Genomic DNA, 21,691 nt, shown 5'->3' with positions numbered 1-21,691 from the left:
TCTGTATGCAAGAAATGCTTTGTTTAGCTGAGGTGTAAAAGTTAAACCCCATCCAGCCTTGAAAATGTACAGAAAAGATTCCAAGCCTCATGGTAAAGAACAGGAGTTTTCTCCAAATAACCTTGCCGGTACTAGAGACATAAAGTTGTAGAATTGTATAGCATAGAAACAGGCCATTTGACCCAACTCATTCATGCCGACCAGTGGGCACCCTTCCAAATTAACCCCATCACCCAGCACTTGGTCCATATCCTTCCATGTCTGGGCGCTTCAAATGCTCATCTAGACACTTCTTAAATGCTGTCAGTGACCCAGCTTCAATCACTCTCTCAGGCAGTGCATTCCAGGTACTTACCACTCTCTGGGTGAAGAAGGTCCCCCTCATATCCCCTCTAAATGCGCTTACCCTAAATCTATGTCCTCTAGCTTTATCTACCTTTGATATGGGAAAAATTTTTCTTCACTCCATCCTATTGATAACACTCATAATTTTATATACCTCGGTCATGTCTCCTCTCAAGGGAGAACAGGCCGAGCTTCTCCAGTTTCTCCTCATATAACTGAACTGCTCCATCCCAAGCAAAATGCTGGTGAATCTCCTCTGCACCCTCTCCAGCACTATCACATCCTTCCTACAGCATGGAGACCCAGAAATGCATGCAGTATTCCAGCTGAGGTCTGTCCGAGGTATTATAAAGTTGGAGCATAATCTTCCTACTTCAGTATTCAATGTCCCGACTAATGAAGGTCGGTATATATTATGACTTCCTAAACACATTGACTACTGTGTTGCCACCTTCAAGGATCTATTGACTTGTAAATTGAGATCCCTCTGTTCCTCAATACTCCCTAAAATCCTCACACTTATGGTGTATCCCCTACCCTCTGATCTTGCTTCCCACATCCATGAATATCACAAACAACAGTGGTCTCAGCACCAATCTTTGTAGGACACAACTAGTCACAAGCATCCAATTGCAAAAACAACCCTCTATGATCACCCTCTGTCTCCTATTGCCAAGCCAGTTTTGGATCCAGTTTGCCAACTTGCCCTCGATCCCATTCTCCCATGTGGGACCTTGTCAAAGGCTTTACTAAAGTCCATGTAAATACACATTGTTACCCCTTCAAACAATTCAGTCAAATTGTTCAGACAGGATCTGCCCTTGACAAAGCCATGTTGACTGTCTCTGATTAGTCTCTGCCTTTCCATGTGATTATTAATCCTTTCTCTTAGAATTTTTTTCTGGTATCTTCTCTACCACTGGCGCTACGCTCACAGGTTTATAATTACCAGGCTTTTCTCTGTTGCTTTTCTTAAAAAGGGGGACTACATTTGCTGTCGTCTAGTCATCTGGCACCTCATATGTGTCTAGCGAAGATTTAAAAATCTCAGGCAGAACCCCAGCAATCTCTTCTTGTGCCTGCCATAGGAGCCTGGGATAAATCCCATCCGGTCCTGGGGGCTTATCCACCTTTAAGCCCACCAAGGCATTGAACACTTCCTCTTTATTTCCTTAGGCCTGCACCAGACTTTCACCTACCCCTTCAATCCTTAGCCTCAATTCTATAAAAATTCATTTGCAGGATCTGGGTGTCATGAGCAAAGTCAAAGTCGAATTTATTGTCATATGCACAAGTACGTGTATGCACAGGTGCAATGAAAAACTTGAAGCAGCATCACAGCCACATAGCATCATATAGGCAGCATTCACAAGAAAAACAAATTAAACATAAATTATGCACATTTTTTGCAAGAAAGGACACAATTAGAACAAAAAAGTTCATTTTAGTGCCAAGTGATCAAGATGATCATAGTGTTGCTGAACTGTAGTGATTACACCATCACTATTTGCAGACTATCACTGTGTGCCCTTGGGATAATGACTTCTTGAATTGCTACAGTCCTTCTGGTGAAAGTATTCCCACAATGCTGGAAGTTTCAAGTTTCTGACCCCATGATGATAAAGGGGCTGTGGTATATTTCCAAGACCGGATGACGTGTGATTTGAAGGGGACAAGCAGATGGTTGTGTTCCTCTGTACCTGCTGCACTTGGCTTTTTTGTTGGTGGAGGTAACAAGTTTGAGAGATGCTGAGGGAATAGCCAGGGCAAGTAAATGCAGTGCACTATGTAAATAGCACACACTGCAGCCACTGGGTATTGGTGGTGGAGGAAATGAATGCTTAGAGTAGTTGATAAGAGTGCCAGTCGAGTGGGCTGCCTTGTCAAAGATGGTGCCAAGTTTCTTAGAATCATTGGCATCACACTGATCCATACAAATGGAGAGTATTCCACCATGCCCCTGACTTGTGCCTTGCAAAAGGTAGAAAGGCTTTGAGGTGTCAGGAGATGAGTAACTCAGCACAGAATTCCCAACCTCTGACCTGCTCTTGTAGCCACAGTGTTATGAGGCTGGTCCAATTGAGTTTCAGTTGATGGTGACCCTCAGAATATTGATGGTGGAGGATTGACAATAATATGGCCATTAAGGGTAAGTGGTTAGACTTCCTCTTAATGGAGATGGTAATTGCCTGGCACTTTAGTGGCATGGAAGTTACTTGCCAATTATCAGCCCATACTTGAAATTTTTCTAGGTCTTCCTGCATGCAGGCATGGGCTGCTTCATTAGTTGAGGAGTTGTGAGTAGAATTGAATATTGTGCATTTATCAGTGAATATCCCCACTTTCAGTTTTATGATGCTACTTTATGACAAAGCAGCTGAAGATTCTTGGACCTAGGGTACTGCCGTGAAGAATCACATCCAGCTTCCTTTGTGTGAGCTATAACTACAATCTCAGGAATGTTTTCCTTCTGATGCCCTTGGACTTCAGTTTACCAGGGTTCAATGATGCCACACCCAATCAAATGCTGTTTTGGTGTCATGTGCAGTCACCCTCACTTCACCTCTGGAATTCAGCTATTTGCTCTACGTTTGGACCGAGGCTATGAGATCTGGAGTGAAAGACATCCTGATGAAACAGGACTTTGGGAGTAGGTTATTGGCGAGCAAATGCCATTTGCTTGCATTGTTGATGACAGCTTCCATCATTTTGCTAATGATTGATAGGAGATTGATTTGGGGAATGATTGGCTAGGTTGAATTTGTTCTGCTTTTAGTGAACAGGATATATCTGGGCAAATTTCCACATCATCAAGTATATGCTAGTGTTGTAACTATACTGGGACAGTTTGGCTAAAGTACAAATCTTCAATAATGTAACTGAGATATTGTCTGATCCCATAGCCTTTGATGTATCCATTGTTCTCATTTCTTTTTATAACTTGGAGTGAATCAAACTGGCCGGAAACTGTGATGATAGGAAATGTCAAGGAAGTTGAGGTATGCTCAGCAGTTCTGACAACTTGGTTGTAAATGCTTCAGCCCTTTCTTTAGCATTTTTACGCTTGGCCCTACCATCTTTTAGAATGGAGGTGATCTCAGAGCCTTCTGTACCCATTAGCTGTGTAATTGTCCACTACCATTCATGACTAGATGTTGTAGGACTGCAGAGCTTTTCATCTAATCCACTGGTTGTGAAATCACCTGGCTCTGTAGCACGTGTCATATTTTGCTTCGCTGGGCAGGCATCTCATCATTTTTAGGTATGCGTGGTGTTGCTCTCGTCAGGTCCTCCTGCTCTTCTCATTGAACCTGGATTGATAATACAGATTGAGGGATGAGGTGGTGTACACTTCTACAGCTGCTATGGTCCACAAGGCCCAATCTTGAACTGCCAGATATGTTCTGAATCTATGCCATTCAGCATGATTGTGGTGCCATGCAACATGGTGGAGAGTGTCCTCAATATGAATTTGGGACTTTGTCTTCACAAGGACTGTGCTGTAGTCACTTCTAGCAATGCTATCATGGACAGGTGCATCCGGCACAGTTAAGACTGGTGAGGATGATGTCAAGTGATGCTGGTTCACTCAGTCTGGCAGCAATGTCTTCAGGACTGGGCCAGCTTGGCCTATGGTGATGATACCAAACCACTTGACAATGGGCACTGAAATCCCACTACCCAAAGCGCATTCTGTGCACTTGCTTCTTTCAAGTTTTGCCCGACCTGGAGGAGCACTGATTCATGAGCTGAGGTGATAATTAAGAGATTTCCTTACCCATGTGTGACCCAATGGCACAAGATTTTGCAGTATCCAGTGTCGATGTTGAGGACTCTCAAGGCTGCTCACTCTCACCTGCAAATCACCTTGCTGCTGCCTCTGGTAGGTCTGCCCTGCTGCTGGGATAAGATGTAGGGTTTGTGATGGAGAAATCAGGAACATTGTCTGTGAGGTACGATTCTGTGAGTACAACTATGTCAGTCCATGGGTCAGGTCTCCCAATTTAGATGCCAGTATCTAGATTGATGTCAGGTGGTCTGTCCAGTTTTATTCCTTTTCTGTTTGATAGTAGCACTCATGGTACAACTGAGTGTTCTGTTACGCCATATCAGATGGCATTTAAGAATCAGCCAAATGGGGTCATCTGTAAGCCAGAATAGGTAAGGATGGCAGATTTCCTCCCCTGAAGGACATTGGCGAAACAGATGAAGTTTTACAACAATCTGGTAGTTTTCATGGTCATCATTACTAAGGCTAGTTGGTGTTCTATTTTCCTCAGATTATTAGCTGTATTTAAATTCCAAAGCTGCCTTGGTAGATTTGAACTTGGTTCTCTAGATTGTTAGTCCATGTCACTGGTTTACCAGTCAGGTAATTTAACTGGTGCACCACATATTAACAGGTTAAATAACTTATTTCAGCTCTAATTGTGGGACCTTACTCTGTGTGAAAATTTGCTGCTTTGTTTATCTAAACTAAAACCATGGGCACACGTAGAAAGTAGTTTGAGGCAGCCTGAGAATGTGGAAAGTACTTACAAGCTATTTATTTATATGACAAAATCAGGTGAACAGTTCATAAGCAAGGCACTTTTATTTGTAACTATTTTATTCACATAGTTAAGAGCATAAAAATTTGCATAATAAAAGTCATGACAGAATAGTCATGTTAAGGTCTGAATTGCAGGTATTTTATTCTCTCACGTCTCACCTTACTCTTCACTGTAAAAATAGTTGAAATGATTTTTCTAATAATTAACATTTGCAAGTGACGATAATGAAAAGGAACACTAATTTTTGGATTTACAAAGTTAGACATTGAAAGTATTTCAAATGTGTATCTGGCCTTATGTTATATTCCCACTTTTGTATGTAAATAGAAATGCAACGCCTAAAATTCTAGATGATTAAAGCACAATGCTACTTTGGCAAAAAAGTTTATGATTAAATACCACAGGATTTCACAATTATGTGAGTGTTTTGTGGACATTACAATACAAAATAATACATCAGTTGAATATATTAAATATGTAAAAGCCTTTCCCTGTCATTTTATTTTCTTATTTTAAACCCTTGGTCACCTACTGATGGCCATGAATGAATGTGGGCTTGTTGCTAAGAACTACAAGCTTGATAATTTGTTTGAGTTTCCAACCTTTTGACAAATTCCATAAATAATTTACCATTAGCCTTCATCAGTTCATGTTTTGTGTACTGAGCTGCATCATCACAGACAAATGATCTATGATGGCGTGATACAAAACTGATTGAAGCAATAACCAAAGAACAATTAATATAATCTCTGATTTTTACAACCTGTTGCTTCCCTCTTGTCAACCACAGACAACAGATAATTGCTTAACTGGTGATACAGGATTTCACTAACAAGCAACGTCTACTCTCTTCCACCGCTCCCCTAAATAGTTTTTTTTAAACCTCTTTGATGTAACACAAATGAAAATTATCTTTAATTCAGCTCCTTAACATTTTAATGTGGTTTGTATTTGTTTTTATATATTTCATTGCCATTATTGTTTGCTCTGCTATTTAAAAAGATGTATTGAATCAAGTGCCTGATAGTAAAGCAGAAATTATAAGGCTTTCTGCTCACTAAAACCAAGTTCTGGTTGGAGACGACTGTAACACCAGCTCTCATTCTACAATCTGCAGTTGCTTCTAGTGAAGCATTGAAACAACGTATTTTCTGTCCTACTCGTCTACATTGAATATTTGCAATTTGTCACTGAAACCTATGAGCACCGAATTTCAGGCACCATTCAGCTGGGGGTGAAATTTCTCAAGAGTTCCAACTGACCTCTACCTAACTCCAGTAACAGACTTGTGAAACTCCTCAGAAAATGGGGGCAATCTCTGCCTTTCCTGAGTTTCCAGTTTGCCTTATAGTTGTTGAAAAGGCAAAGAGGCTTGAAACCACATTAAGCAGCACGGGTTTCAGACAAAAAAAATGGGCACTGAAATGTGTGTCATTCATATTCATTCTGCACATAAGGGCACCCTGACGTCATCCAAGGCACTGGTTTTAAAGAAGATATTAAACAAGCAAATCACAAACCTAATACCTAATTAAACGTAAGGCCACTTTCCAAAATTGGATCACGACTTACTAAGGTATTTTTTTTAAATCAATAGATTGGAGGAAAACTGTTGAATTTATTGGCTGCATGGATTAGAGATGGACTTGAGTTGGCAGATGTGAATAGAATAGGTGCCTACGTATCTCTAGGAGAACTGAGAAAAAGAGGGTCACAGGCCCGAAACACTGTTTCTCTTTCCACAGATGCCACCTGACCTGCTTGATTTTTCCAGCATTTTCTGTTTTTATTTCAGATTTCCAGCATCTGCAGTTTGTTTGATTCTCACAAGAATTTTGTTTCAATCCAATCACGCTCATTCTTCTAAACTCTAGTGAGTGCTTTGTAATTTATTTTACATCTGCCTTTAGGATACATTAATTATTAATGAACAGCGCTGAGCTGACTGTTCACCACCCTAGGTCCACCTCTCTGAAGGTATTTAAACTTTGAAATTTGTAGTGATCACCGATTGTCAGTCAAGGTGTTGTTGTTACGGCATAAAAATAGAAGCAATGAACACCAGTAACCCTCTGATTCAGCTCTGCACTCAGTAAAGTCAATGCTGATCTTCCACCTCAATTCCATCTTTCTGCACTTTCAAGTCCCCTAAAATCCTAAAAAGCTATTAACTGCTCTCTTGCAGAACCTCAAAGATTGAGCATTCCCAGGTCTCTACCCTGGAAGGACAAAGATTTACTACCCTTTCAGTGAAAGAAAATTCTAGACTCAGTCAAAAGTGTCTGATCCTTTAGCCAGAGGAAACTTTCTTTCAACACCTGCCTATCAAGTGCCTCAAAGGTTTTGTATGTTTCAACTAGATCACCTCAATACTTCTCAACTCTAAAAATGTTTACTTTATGCTCTGGTGAAGGATTATTTCTAAAATAATTTCGTATCACTTAATATTGTGCTTAAGAAAAGCAAACATTGTGCTATATGTATATACGTTACTGGAAATCTGACATAAAAATGTGCGTAATTGAACACCACCAAATGCTGTTGCAAAGTAAACTCAGCATCATGTCCATTAATAATGCTTAAGGCAGACTAAGCACACTGATGAGACAGAGAAATGCCCACAGTAAGAGGACAATTCAGGACTGTGGTCCTTTAAGTAAAAATACATGAAAGAAAGAAATGGTTTGTAGCTTGCACATTTCCCTAACTCTACTTTGGTATCAGTACTATTAAAAACCCTTACAGAAAATAATTTTTGAAGATGACACACAGTTGAAGGTGTGTATATACTCTGGCAGCTGAGTAGATACATTCCCCTTGCAGCGCCCAATTCTGGATACAAAAGATTTTGATATTCGGGGTAAATGACTGGAAGAACAGTACAAATACTTGGTTATTTCTTATTAATCACTTTCATGTAGGAGAGCTGATACTAAGAATTGATTGATTTAATTAACTGAAAATTTAAAAAAAATCAAAATTAAGACATTCTCTGGTTTTGGTCCACCATAACTCCACTACATCTTGATTAGAATATTAAAAGTCTTGGATTTATAAAGAGCATCTGCAGCAACTGTTGGCCATTACCTTTGGCAACTGACATCAATACTTTAAAAGAGGATGTTTGCTTGGTAACAGGTTTTGGTGCAGGACTTATTAAATTGCTCTGCTTTCCCTTGCTACACATCAGGACCACTCATTCAGTGGTAGGTTAAAACATTTAAAAATAAAAACACCTGATAGATTTATTGCTGGGTAGCAAGCTTGTGATTTGTTACTGCCCAGGTTCTTGATACTGCAGTGAAAGAACAGCAATTCAAATCCAACATAACAGTATACACAGCTGAGACTACTGATACTGTCAGTTCTATACATTATAAACTATATGCATTAAAACCAACTACATTGATTAAAACTATAGAGTTACTATAAAACAGTAAATACTAGATTCCTGGTAAGTTCAAAATAGTTTTCTTCTTAAGAAAACTCTAGTGCTGTCAACAATAGTTGTGAAGCAAATACAAAGATGCATAATTTAAACTTGTGCAGTTCTCACTTTCCCTTTCTCCTGTAAAGCTGAATGATAAGGCATTCCTTGCAATGAGTGCAGGCAGGTCTTAGGTGAGGAGTTGGCGGATTTCTTTGTGTACATAACAGAGGAAATCCACGTAAGAAGCTCCTCCATGGATCCCTTTATCTTCCACAAGGAATTGCCTGAAAATTCCCTCTGATTTCTCTTTTTGCTTTAATATTATCAGCTGTAGATGAAAAGAAGAGAAAATCAAACCTCAAGCTCTGGGTTGCAAAATTTGTTGAAAACACTCATTTAATTAACTGTGACCTTATATGAACTTGCAGCAGTATTAATGTCATTTTTCTGAAAGAAAGGTTACAGTATATGTTACTTTTGCTTATAAAATCAAGAAAGCTTAATTTGAAACATACAGATCAGAACTGAGAGGTAACTACAAAGAATTTTCAACAAAGTTAGAATTTGGGACATTTCAAGCAGATCTGGAAATAGTTATACACCATGTAATTTAGCCCTAATAATTAAAATACAGACATTAAAGGATGTAATGTAAATATTTAAATAATGATTTTTCACATATTTTCTTCAAAACTCTATGAGTTTTATTTACATTAAAGGGAATATGGCCTGGAAGTACTCAGACCCAGTGCAACATTTAAGTGTGCTACATGAAAGAATTTCTTGAGAAAGCTGATTGCAAAGTTCAATTGGGTGTTTACTGTGAAGTATGTGGTGTCAGTAATATTCCATCCAGGCTCCCTATGCACCTGACACGCACAGTGGCAGCCAGTGCTGTGCCAAGCACATCTATGATTTTCATCGGCACATACTTAGCCCGTGGTTGACACAGGTCACTCAAGTACAAGGAGGCCTTTGCAAGATATGACACCTAATTCTGCATTCGTTAAGAGGTATTTGCTCAGTCCATGAAATTGAGGCAGGTATATAGTAAATAAAGGACTTGACCCTTATGGTGGCTCTCCCCGTGTTCCCTAACACCTACATCCAGTGTGATCCCACACCACCTCCTCTGGCAGCATGTTCCAGATATCAACCACTCTCTGTGTAAAAAAAAATTGCCCCTCAAATCCCCTACCTTTCACCTGAAACCTATGCCCTCGTTTTTGATATCCCTACCATGGGAAAAAGATCCTGACCATCCACCCCATCTATGGGCTCTCATAATTTTATACATCTCTATCAGGTCATTCTTCAGCTTTCTTTGCTTCAGGGAAAACAAGCCCAGTTTATCCAATCTCTCCCCATAAGTAAAGTCCTCCAATCCAAGCAACATCCTAGTGAATCTTCTCTCCACTCTCTCCAGTGGAATCACATCCTTACTATAGTGTGGTGACCAAGTACAGCTTTGCCAGTGTTTTGTGAAGTTGCGAGTTAACGTCCCAACTTTTATATTCTATTTCCCAACTATTGGAGGCAAGCATGCAATGTGCCTTCTTCACCACCCTATCTACCTGTGTTGCCACTCTCAAGGAACATTAGTCTTGAATGCCAAGGTTCCTCTGGTCATCAACATTCCTTAGTACCCTACTATTTACTACATTTGTCCTAACCCTATTTGACTTCCCAAAATGCTCTTGTTGGCATTAAATTCCATCTGCCAATGCTCAGTCCAACTTTCCATCTGATCTATATCCTGCTGCAACCTTAGGTAACCTTCCTCACTCCGACAACACCACCAATTTTGTATCACCTGCAAAGTGACTAATGAAATCTCCTACATTCACATCCAAGAAAGCATCCTATCTGGAAGCATCATGGCTTGGTATGGCAACTGCTCTGCCCAGGACTGCAAGAAACTGTAGAGAATTGTGCAGTATCAGTGATGTGTTGGACACAGCCCAGCGCATCACAGAAACCGGCCTCCCCTCCATGGACTCTGTCTATACCTCTCGCTGCCTTGGTGAAGCAGCCAGCATAATCAAAGACTTCACCCACCCAGGTCATTCTCTCTTTTCTCCTCTCCCATCAGGCAGAAGATACAGGAGACTGAGGGCACGTCCCACCAGGCTCAAGGACAGCTTCTATCCCACTGTGATAAGACTATTGAACGGTTCCCTTATATGATGAGATGGACTCTTGACCTTACAACCTACCTTGCTATGACCTTGCACCTTATTGTCTACCTGCACTGCACTTCCTCTCTAGCTGTGACACTTTACTCTGTACTGTTATTGTTTTTACCTGTACTACATCAACACACTCTGTACTAACTCAATGTAACTGCGCTGTGTAATGAATTGACCTGTACAATTGGTATGCAAGACAAGTTTTTCACTGTACCTTGGTACAAGTGACAATAATAAATCAATACCAATTCATTAACATATAGCACAAATACCAAAGGTCACAGCAGCAATCCTTGCAGTACACCACTGGTCACAGACCACCAAACAAAACATCCTTCCACCACTACCCTCTGCCTCCCATCACCAAGCAAATTTTGGATCCAATTAGTCAGCTCATCTTGGATCCCACATCCCTTAACCTTCAGGATCAGCCAACCATGCAGGACCTTGTCAAGTGCCTTACTAAGTCCATGCAGACAACATCTACTGCCCTGCCTTCAATCATTTTAGTTACCTCCTGAAAAAATCTCAGTCAAATTAGTGAAATACAATTTCCCTGCACCAGCTGTGCTGACTATCCCTTATCAGACCCTGCCTTTGCAAATGTACATAAATCCTGTCTGAGAATTTTCTCCAATAATTCCCCTACACTGACATAAGATTCGCCAGCCTGTAGTTACCCAGTTTATCCTTGCTGCCCTTCTTTAACAAAGGAACTGCATTAGCTATCCTATATTCTTCTGGTACCTCACTCGTGGCTAATGAAGATACAAAAATCTCCTTTAGGGCCCCAACCATCCACTTTCTTGCATCCCATAGTATTCTAGGATAGATCTCATCCAGTCCTGGGGATTGATCCACTGCTTTGCATTCCAAGATATCTAACACTCTCAAATCTTTTAACCTGCTTGTGACCAGAACACTCCTACCACCCCTCCCTACAGCAGCCCATCATGCCCTCTCTCGTGATGCCTTGAGATCCCAATTTCTGCTAACCTCCATATTGACACCTCCTTTTCTCCCCACCTCTGGACCTCTCTTTCCTCTGCAGATCTCCTATAGGCCCTGGAGGAGCAAGTGGAGAAAAGACTTTGCAAGGCCTAATCTATTCTGTACAAAGCATTTCCCAAGTGTCAGAAAACTTCTGGACCTGGAAAATTTCACTCACCTCCCATTCCAAAACAAGTTTATTTCCTTACTACTTGTACAAGTAGAACATATGACAATAACAATGAGGGGACTGACCGATATGTGACCACTGCCTCCAACAATAATGTTCAAACAAATTACTAGGAATTGCAGAGGTGCTCCCACCAACAGCCCCACTCAGTGTGGAGAAGTGTCAATTGCTGACTCAGCACCTCTCCCACATGACACATCCAAAAATTGGTCAGCTAGCCATGGTGAGGGATTGCAAGCAGAAAGAATGCTTACAGAAAAGCAGCTGTAAATATTCAATTAACATTTTACGTTTTATTTTGAATGATGAAGATCCTCTGTTTGATAGGACTAATTTCTCATCATCACTTCCTGATGTAAGCACTAAACGAGGCAGCAGGAAGTTGAATTGTTATTATATGCACAGCAATGCTACTCTGTGGTCCAAGAAATCTAAGGTAATGTTCTGCACTTTGTGTTTCTAAACCAGCTGAACATTAGTAAAATTTTCTTTCATGATCTGTTACTAACCAAGCTTATGATCAGGTTTTTGACGGGTCAGAGCACAGCCAGACTTATTACAGCTTAACAGTCAGCAGGTAGGAAATGAGCCCCTTGATCCCCAGAAACTTGTACTGGGACATCCCAGGTTTGTGATGCATGGAGAAGACTAACCTATGTTTTGAGGTTCACCTGAGCACTCGCTTATGTGCTCTCAACACGATTTACCTCAATGTGTTCGGAACATAAGTTACTCTGTTCGGATCCTACACCTGAATAAGCCACTTTCTGTCAATGCTTCTGACAATGATGGAAGAACAGAGAAAATAATGCCAAAGGCACATACTCTTACAGCAGGAAGAAACATGAAACTGAATTTAGGAGGTGTCTAAAAAATACCCTAGCATGATATTAATGGGAATAAAGGAGCATTAAATAAACTATGGCAGACTCCCACTTGCTAGAGGGTTGACTCACAGGCTGGACAACGAAGTGGAATGCAAACATATGGCTGGAGGCCACAGGCAAGGACCATGTCTTTGGCTGCTAAGGAGGCTACATATGCAGGGCCTTTACTGGGAGGGAGGCCGGAGTGGCAGGTTGGGAGGCTGGGTCTAGCCCATAATCCAGGTGAAAACATGACAAGTGAGCCACATGAAGCCTGGAGGAACATCCTGAAATTCCTGACCCCCAGGTAAACCTGAGGGATTAAATAATCATTATCTTCTGAGCTTTCCGCTAGGATCTGCCTCCTGACAGATTTTTCCCAGTAAGAAAGCTGACATTTCCCCCGCTTAGGTCTCATGACATTGGGACGGATCTGCACAAATAATACAAGATTCCTCAACATCCTTTGTGTATCCTGCTCATCTACTTAATGTAGCAAATAGGCTCAGATGGGAAGAGAGCAGGACAGATAGGTATAGTTGACTCTCATTATACTGTCTGCACGTGGTTTTAACCATTTGGGGACAAGTCAAAATCAGGTACACAAATTAAGCACTTATTTCAGTTGTGGGACATAGACAATTAATTTGTATTTTTAAAAAATTTTTTAAAATTTTTTTAAAGTTTTACTTACAGTGTGGTAACTGGCCCTTCTGGCCCAACGAGTCCGCGCCGCCCATTTTAAACCCAAATTAACCTACCCGTACGTCTTTATATTACCATCTTTGAGGAGTCAAATTTAATCCTTAGCACGTCTCCAACGAAAGTTCAAGATCATAGGAATCCAATCACTTCATTAAGAGGCCACCTTGGGTGGGAAACTGCAAGGTTACAGAAAATTGGGCCTCCCTCAGCAGCAAGCTAAATGTGTCACATTTCAGGGAAGTCAGGGGTCCAGACTGGGTGAGACTTAAACATTCCTTTTATTCCTGATCCTCAAAGAAAGCAAAAAGTTTATCTTGAATAGCTATCAGCTTCCAGACGTCTTCATCTGGTGAGGAGTCTACACTGGCTTCTCTACTCAGGCATGTTATAATTACATTTGAGGCCAATGATGCCAAATGATTCCAGACTACTTTTTTTAATAAAGGACCTGACTGGATTTGGAAGAGCAGTTTAGTTGGCTAGTATTGGCTCCGCCTTGTTGCAATTTACACCTTTGGGTGTAGTGTAAGCCTGCACTAACAGATAGAGTGATCTTTCAGTTAATGCAAGGTTAGTCTCAAATGACATATGTGGTCACATTGGCACAATTAAAACAATCAATCAGTTGGAATAAGAAAATCAATAATTATGAGATATCTGGAAAAAAAAAGTCTTTAACATTTCTGCTTACTTTCATGGAATAAGGGCTCTGGCTTCTTATATCATCAATGATCATCCTAATCTTCTTTGAATATGGGTTGTCCAGTTCGGGTAATGATGTCTGCAAAGAAGTGAAAATTCAAAGGTCAAATTGTTAAGTAGATTTTCCAGGTGATTATCTATTGTCAAACTGATCCTCCGCCCACCATTTCCTTCCTCACTTTAGTGTTAATCATTACTTCTCTTTACACTGCACAAGACAAAAATCTGAAATGAAAAGCTATAGCAAGGACAACGTAAAGCTTTCCATCACACACTCCTGTATCTCAAATGGTTGGATGTTTTCAGACAATGGCAGTCTTTTGAAGTTTTGTACTGTTTTGAACAGATTATTTGTTGACAAGACTGTACCAGCCAATGGGTTGGAAGGGCAGGGCATATAATTCAGGGCATGTAGTCTATTGTTCAATTACTTTACTCAATAAACAGTCTGTTTAAAAGAACAGACAGAACAGAAACAACTGCAACTTCCCCCAATAAAAGCAAGATAATTTCTCCAGGAAAAGAGAAACTTCCCTATTGTTTCCCTCCTGTGTCCATGAGACACTTGTACAGCCTTCCTGTCATGTGAGTGCAATATATTCTCTCCAGTTTAGCAATCTAAATACTGGTGTCAATAAAAGAGGCATTGAAATAAAAAAAAATTACAAGGAAGGAAGACAGGTCACTCGATGTGTTTCTTCAGCCGCTAAAGGCTAATAATTTCAGCTCATCCAGAATACTTGCACCCCTGAATGTTTTGTGAGAATCAGGGTACAGTAGAGTAGGGGTAATGTTATTAGCCTGGTAATCCAAAGAGATCAGATATCAATGTGAAACGTTAATTAAGTAAGCCTGGGGAGGGGGCAGGGGCAGTAGAAACCAGTACCATCAACAGCAACAGAAAACCATCAAACTGTTGCAAACACCCAAGGCAGACCCACCAACTTTTCCAGGCAAATGTGGATGAGTATGAATTGTCTACTTCTCTGCCTTCCTTTAAATTAATTCTTAAATTACAACTTTCCAAGCTCTCAATCAACTCTAATTTTCCTCTCCCAGCTCAACGTCTCCATTCCTTATTAGTTTTCTACGAAGCACTGTGTGTCACCATTCACGTTAAATCATGGGTATGCAAGTTGAGGGACTATCACCAATATTCCATTTTACTGCTGGATTAGTTAAGGGGCAAAGTTTTGTTCATGAGAGCATGCACATGGACAGGAACTCGGATGAAACAATGACATTTGGAGAGTGATGGTTATAACGAGAACTCAGCTGAACCAAAGATGTCAAGGGACTTATAATCATATTGGCATGGAATTTCCTCTGAACTGCTCCCACTCTGCCAAAGTAAGGCTGCTGAAATTGCAGATTAATTTTGTTTATGTGAGTTAAAGGGATTTCTTCCATACTTTTTGGTCAGCGTATGGTGGGGGGTGAGAGCACTCCAAGGAAATTCCAAGCCACTGCATCAATGATTAAAATTATACATTTTCAGCACATAGACACATTTTGACCAAACTCCTACAAGTATTATTAAAGTTCTTACACTTTATCTTTGTAATAGGCTCTTCCCAAGAATATAATTTGGCTCAGCCAGCGAGGGAGGGATGAAGAACTTTTTGTTAGTTATGTCACATATGTTTAATAACTTTTCATACATTACTCACCAAGTCTGTGTTGATATGTGCAAAGGTGGGTACATTAAAGATGCCTTGAATTAGTTCAGGTGGTGAGTTCAGTCCCAGCCACAGAAACATATTTATTCCGTTTGCCAATAAAAATATTCCTCCATCTGCTAAACGTTCCTCTGAGCAACGGACAGCTGCAGGAATCTCCTCGCTGTTTACATCCATCTTGTGCTGTTAAGAAACAGACAAGTGTTCAGCTGTGTCATTGTCTAGAAACACTGGAACAAGAGGAGGCCATTCAGCCTCCTGAGTCCACTCCACCGTTAAATGGAATTGCTGCTGAAGTGTAGTTTAACTATATTTAGCTAACTCGGTTCCATATTCCATAATAACCTTGTCTAAGAAAAAGACTATTGACCTCATTTTGAATTTTTTTTAAATTAACCCTCTAATTACAAAGTTTTTTTTGAGATAAAATGTTCCGAATTTCTATTTACTTTTGTATGAAAAGTTTATCTTGATATAACTTTAAGGATGTGTGCCCTTGATTCAAATTTCCTTACTAAGGGAAATTGTTTTTCACCGTCTGGTCTTTCAGCTGCTTAAATAGTCTTAAGCATACCTTTCGTATACTTTACTCACAGATTGGAAGCCCAGTCTATGCAACCCCATTCTCATAATTTATCCCCATTAGTCTAGGTTGTCATTCTAAGGAATCTTCACTACCTTCCCCACCCCTCAACAAAGCCTACACACTGCTGCTGAGCACTTTGGTTTCCTGCACCACAATAAAAGTAACATCAGTAACTTCAGTATTGATATAGCTTGTACAAGAAAATATTAACAGATGATGAGACATTTTCCAATATTTATGATTCCGCCACATGTTTGATGATTTTTTTCTTTTGAAGTATTCATTTTATTGGCTACTATATAAACCTAGAATTGCATCGTGACAGAAATTGAACAGAAACACTATTATTTTAACTTTATTTATGACATTATGGAAAGCTTGTGCATTTTGACAGATTGGTTGGCTTCCTTCAAATGATCCTAGAATTAAAAATAACTAGAGATAAACTGTTTTTCTAGCTTGTTACTCAAGGTCAAACAATAATGAAAACTGACCATATCTAATACAATCTATCATAACTTTAGTGTTGGATAGTATTTGCTACTACAAGTAAATACAGCTTTATTTCATCCCTATTGTTACTGTGGGAAGCTCCAAACATCATAATAGCACAAAATCACATAAGAATTGTTTACTTGAAGAAGTGTGCCCAGTGCTAGACTGGTGTTGTAGGAGTTGACTAATGACCGTGTTGGGTCTAGGTCCCTCTGCAAATCTAAGTCGCACCCAAGAAAGCTGAGGTGGCACTTCAGATTTTCATATTCAAGAATGTGTTGGCTGGGACAAAGGGTAGGTTCAGTGTTGGTGGATTGGGCTGGCAAGGTAAGGATGAAGAGTAGCTCTTGGCTCCTGACAGGATCGGTGGGTGAGGATGGGAGATTTATATGACTGATTGAGGGCAGAAGTCTGCTGGGGGGAGGGGAGTAGTTGGTGAGGTGTCTGGACTGATTGGGTCCTACGGTCAGGGCTTGGGGAAGTGGGTGGGTGATGGAAGGTGGGAAGGGAGAGTCTGGAAGTTTTAATGCTGGGTGTCAGCGACTGTAATCAGCTTTGTGACAAGGAGGTGGTGTGGTGGGGGGGATGATTGGGTCCTCTACCAGGGAATTGTGAGGATTAGAGGTGTCCTGAGAGATTGATTTTCAATAGAATGATGCTAGCTATGTGAATTCCAAGCAACTCATTTCGCAGAGAGGCTTTCCTGTGGATGGAATAAGACATCCTAGTAGTTTAGATGAAACCCTTAACTTACGATGGGTACAAGCCTTGGGTAGAAAAAGGATTGTGTGCCAACCACATCCATAGAAGTAACCTGCAGCCGCTGAAAGGTTCTCTCATCTGTCGGAATGTCTGGGCTCCCGAGTAAAACGTAACTCTTCAAGAGACAGTTCATGTAGACGGGCAACAACTTCATGGCCTCTGGAAGGATGAGCTGACAGACAACACAAAAACATCCTTGAATAAATGGCACCTTTTGCACGAGAGCACAGACTTCTATTTTTAGTTAATTGAGCAATAATTACTGCACAATATAGATTTAATACATGTCATGAGAAATAGAATGATATCTGCCTGCATGCTACAGTATATTTTTAACATTCTGTATTAGCAAAGACAAGTGTTTAGAAGTCTATCCAAGACTGTCGAGTACATGATTTGAAAGTAGCCTGCTGGTATACTGTGGAACATGAACAGGGAAAATGAAAAGCACCTTCATGTCTGGCTACAAAATATACAGCCACAGCCTCCAACCTTGTCACCCCTCAAAACATGCAGAGCTCATTTCCTCCTCCTCTCAAAGATCCACAAGCTAGTTGGGATCAGGAAAAGTCAAGTACTGTGGAGGACAAATAGGATGACGAGAAAGGTTTTTCTGGATGGTTCAGAAGAACCATCACTTCAGCTTGTTTCTGTCCCACAGAACATAATTCTTCCTATCTTGACGTTATTCTTTCTCTGTAAATCCAGCCTCTTCCCACCTACTTCTGCAACAGTTTCAGTTTTCTGGTCCAAACTAGCTCATTTTCATCATGAACTGCAACTTGTCTACACCGGGACAATCTGAGGGCGCTTTGCTTCACCCTTGCCTAGTATATCTTACCTCAAGGAAGAGGCAGTGCTGTTCATCATTAGAATGGCCATGGCTGAGATCATGGCTAGGTGCATGGCTGAAGCCACAGAGGTAATGGTGTCCTCAAATATAAACCTCCTCATTCTTTTTACTTTTAATTGATAGTTCCTTCAATTCATGCCTATCAGAAAATACTTTGAATTGAAAGGTCTAGAGCATGTTAACTGGGTGATTAACATGCCACAGAAGGAACTAATAAATGAATTAAACTCTCTTTCAAAATTGAAAATGGAATTCAGCTCAATATTATATCTAGCAGATTATGTATAATACTAATTGAAAAAAATATTGTCATTAAGTCCAATTAAGTTCTATATTGTAACTGTTGGTAATGATTTTATGTTACTATGTTTAAACATCCTCCTCATTACTGAAAATAACATTCAAGGAGAAATGTTAATTGCTTATTGTAAAATGTAATTGAAGCGTCAATGTAATTGTGAATCATTGCTTTGATCAGAAGATCTAAAGCATTTTAGGCCTATGCAGAGTAATTTGATTGAGTGAATGTGAATGTCTTAAAGACTGGATTCAGTACCTTATCCATGGATTAAAACTAGTCGTACAAAACCTTACTTTGGACTCACTGGAAACAAACAACATATCATTTATTGTGTCTTTTTTCAGAATTAATAAAAGAATACTTTCAAACCACTAGTCATTGTTTTGCACAATCAGTAAGATTTATCAGATATGTTATTACATTTCAAAGTGATTCAATCTCTGACTTGTCAACAGTGAAATTGCTCAAGACTGTCCCCTTTGATTATTTCACCTGAAGGGAGCATGCTAGTTTTAAGTTAATGTTTCTTCTTCACATTCCACTTCCTTCAATGGTTAAGCAAACAATTCTGTATATGGAATAGGATAACTCTGATTCCAGCTCCCTGCAGCAGGAACCGATGTCGTGCCCTTATAAGGACAGAAACTCGTTGAGTTTACCCAATATCATCAGAACATTTTCCACAGAGGAGGCAGAAAAACAAGAATGTGACAAATGTGTTAAATTTTCTTTGGTGGACTACAGGATTATTTTACAAATTGAAATAATTAAAGTCATTTGTTGCAGTTAGAGTTTCTCAGTTGTTTGTCGTCTTTATGTTTGCCATTACTGCAATTAGACATGAACCACATTTTGTATCCTAATTTAAGAGGATGAATGTAATGAAACAGATCTTAGACTAAGATCTGAGATAAATATTTTGCTACATGGATATTGGTTAAATTTTCTTATGCCCCTTCTAGTTTAATTGGTAATTGAATTGCTTGGTTTCTCTGATATTGATGAAATCTACTCAAAATCACAGTGTTACAGCACAAGCAATGTGTTTGTAACAAAGCCATGTAAACAAGCTTAAATAACAACGCTACACTCATGTATTAGAATGAAATATTTTCGGGTTCAGGCTAACATTAAGTTATGTGGGTAAGTAATTACCATACTGAGGTCCTCTCAAACTAAAAGAATAATTTCAGGTGATATTTGTGTGGAGTTCTGCATAGGCATGTTCCAATGAGACGGGGAGTCACGAGAGGCTACAGGAACCATGGTGTACAAAGGCTATAATAAATCTAGTCAAAAGGAAAAGAAAAGCTTACAAAAGGTACAGAGAGCTAGGTAACGTTAAAGATCTGTAAGAGTATAAGGCTAACAGGAAGGAGCTTAAGAAGGAAATTAGGAGAGCCAGAAGGGGACATGAGAAGGCCTTGACGGGCAGGATTAAGGAAAACCCCAAAGCATTCCACAAGTATGTGAAGAGCAAGAGGATAAGATGCAAAAGAATAGGGCCTATCAAGTGCAGCAGTGGGAAAGTGTGTATGGATCGGAAAGAAATAGCGGAGGTACTTAATGAATGCTTTACATCAGTATTCACTTGGGAAAAAGATCTGGGTGATTGTAGTGAGGACTTGCAGCAGGCTGAAAAGCTTGAGCATGTAGATATTAGGAAGGAGGAGGTGCTAAAATTTTTGGAAAGCATCAAGTTGGACAAGTCGCTGGAACCGGATGAGATGTACCCCAGACTACTGTGGGAGGTGAGGGAGGGGATTGCGGAGCCTCTGATAATGATCTTTGCATCATCGATGGAGACGGGAGAAGTTCCAGAAGATTGGAGGGTTGTGGTTGCTGTTCCCTTATTCAAGAAAGGGAGTAGAGATAGCCCAGGGAATTATAGACCAGAGAGTCTTACCTCAGTGGTTGGTAAGCTGATGGAGAAGATCCTGAGAGGCAGGATTTATGAACATTTGGAGAGGTATAATATGATTAGGAATAGTCAGCATGGCTTTTGTCAAGGGCAGGTCCTGCCTTACGAGCCTGATTGAATTTTTTGAGCATGTGACTAAACACATCAATGAAGGGAGAGCAGTAGATGTAGTGTATATGGATTTCAGCAAGGCATTTGATAAGGTACCCCATGCAAGGCTTATTGAGAAAGTAAGGAGGCATGGGATCCAAGGGGACATTGCAATGTGGATCTAGAACTGGTTGGCCCACAGAAGGCAAAGGGTGGTTGTTGAAGAGTCGTATTCTGCATGGAGGTCGGTGACTAGTGGTGTACCTCAGGGACCTGTTCTGGGAACCTTACTTTTCGTGATTTTTATAAATGATCTGGATGAGGAAGTGGAGGGATGGGTTAGTAAGTTTGTGGATGACACAAAGGTTGGAGGTGTTGTGGATAGTATAGAGGGCTGTCAGAGGTTACAGCGGGACATAGATAGGATGCAAAGTTGGGCTCAGAAGTGGCAGATGGAGTTCAACCCAGATAAGTGTGAAATGGTTCATTTTGGTAGGTCAAATATGATGGCAGAATATAGTATTAATGGTAGGACTCTTGGCAGTGTGGAAGATCAGAGGGATCTTGGGGTCCGAGTCCATAGGACACTCAAAGCAGCTGAACAGGTTGACTCTGTGATTAAGAAGGCATATGGTGTATTGTCCTTCATCAATCGTGGAATTGAATTTAGGAGCTGAGAGGTAATGTTGCAGCTATATAGGACCCTGGTCAGACCCCACTTGGAGTACTGTGCTCAGTTCTGGTCGCCTCACTACAGGAAGGATGTGGAAGCCATAGAAAGGGTGCAGAGGAGATTTACAAGGATGCTGCCTGGATTGCAGAGCATGCCTTATGAAAGCAGGTTGAGGGAACTTGGCCTTTTCTCCTTGGAGTGACGGAGGATGAGGGGGGACCTGATAGAGGTATATAAGATGATGAGAGGCATTGATCGGGTAGATAGTCAGAGGCTTTTCCCCAGGGCTGAAATGGTGGCCACAAGAGGACATAGGTTTAAGGTGCTGGGGAGTAGGTACAGAGGAGATGTCAGGGGTAGG

The 21,691-nt window shown here is 40.4% G+C and overlaps 1 protein-coding gene across 2 annotated transcripts in view; it reads right to left on the bottom strand.

The window, feature by feature from the left end:
* Nucleotides 1-4,923: 4,923 nt before the first annotated feature.
* sec24d (SEC24 homolog D, COPII coat complex component) overlaps nucleotides 4,924-21,691 on the bottom strand; it is a 128,789-nt gene continuing 112,021 nt past the window's right edge. Inside the window, exons 21-24 of one of the 2 annotated variants that reach the window (XM_052010332.1) lie at nucleotides 17,485-17,664; nucleotides 15,641-15,832; nucleotides 13,960-14,049; nucleotides 4,924-8,656 (exon numbers count right to left, since the gene is read on the bottom strand). In XM_052010332.1, the coding sequence (XP_051866292.1) occupies nucleotides 8,516-8,656; nucleotides 13,960-14,049; nucleotides 15,641-15,832; nucleotides 17,485-17,664 (603 nt within the window). In that variant the 3' untranslated portion in view covers nucleotides 4,924-8,515. The remainder of the gene's footprint in view (nucleotides 8,657-13,959; nucleotides 14,050-15,640; nucleotides 15,833-17,484; nucleotides 17,665-21,691) is intronic. The other variant, XM_052010333.1, reaches the window with a different exon arrangement.

The sequence above is a fragment of the Pristis pectinata genome, chromosome 2 (assembly GCF_009764475.1).
Source record: "Pristis pectinata isolate sPriPec2 chromosome 2, sPriPec2.1.pri, whole genome shotgun sequence".
Taxonomy (NCBI): Eukaryota; Metazoa; Chordata; class Chondrichthyes; order Rhinopristiformes; family Pristidae; genus Pristis; species Pristis pectinata.
The sequence above is the reverse complement of the archived record's forward strand: the minus strand, read 5'-3'. Positions and strand labels throughout refer to the sequence as shown.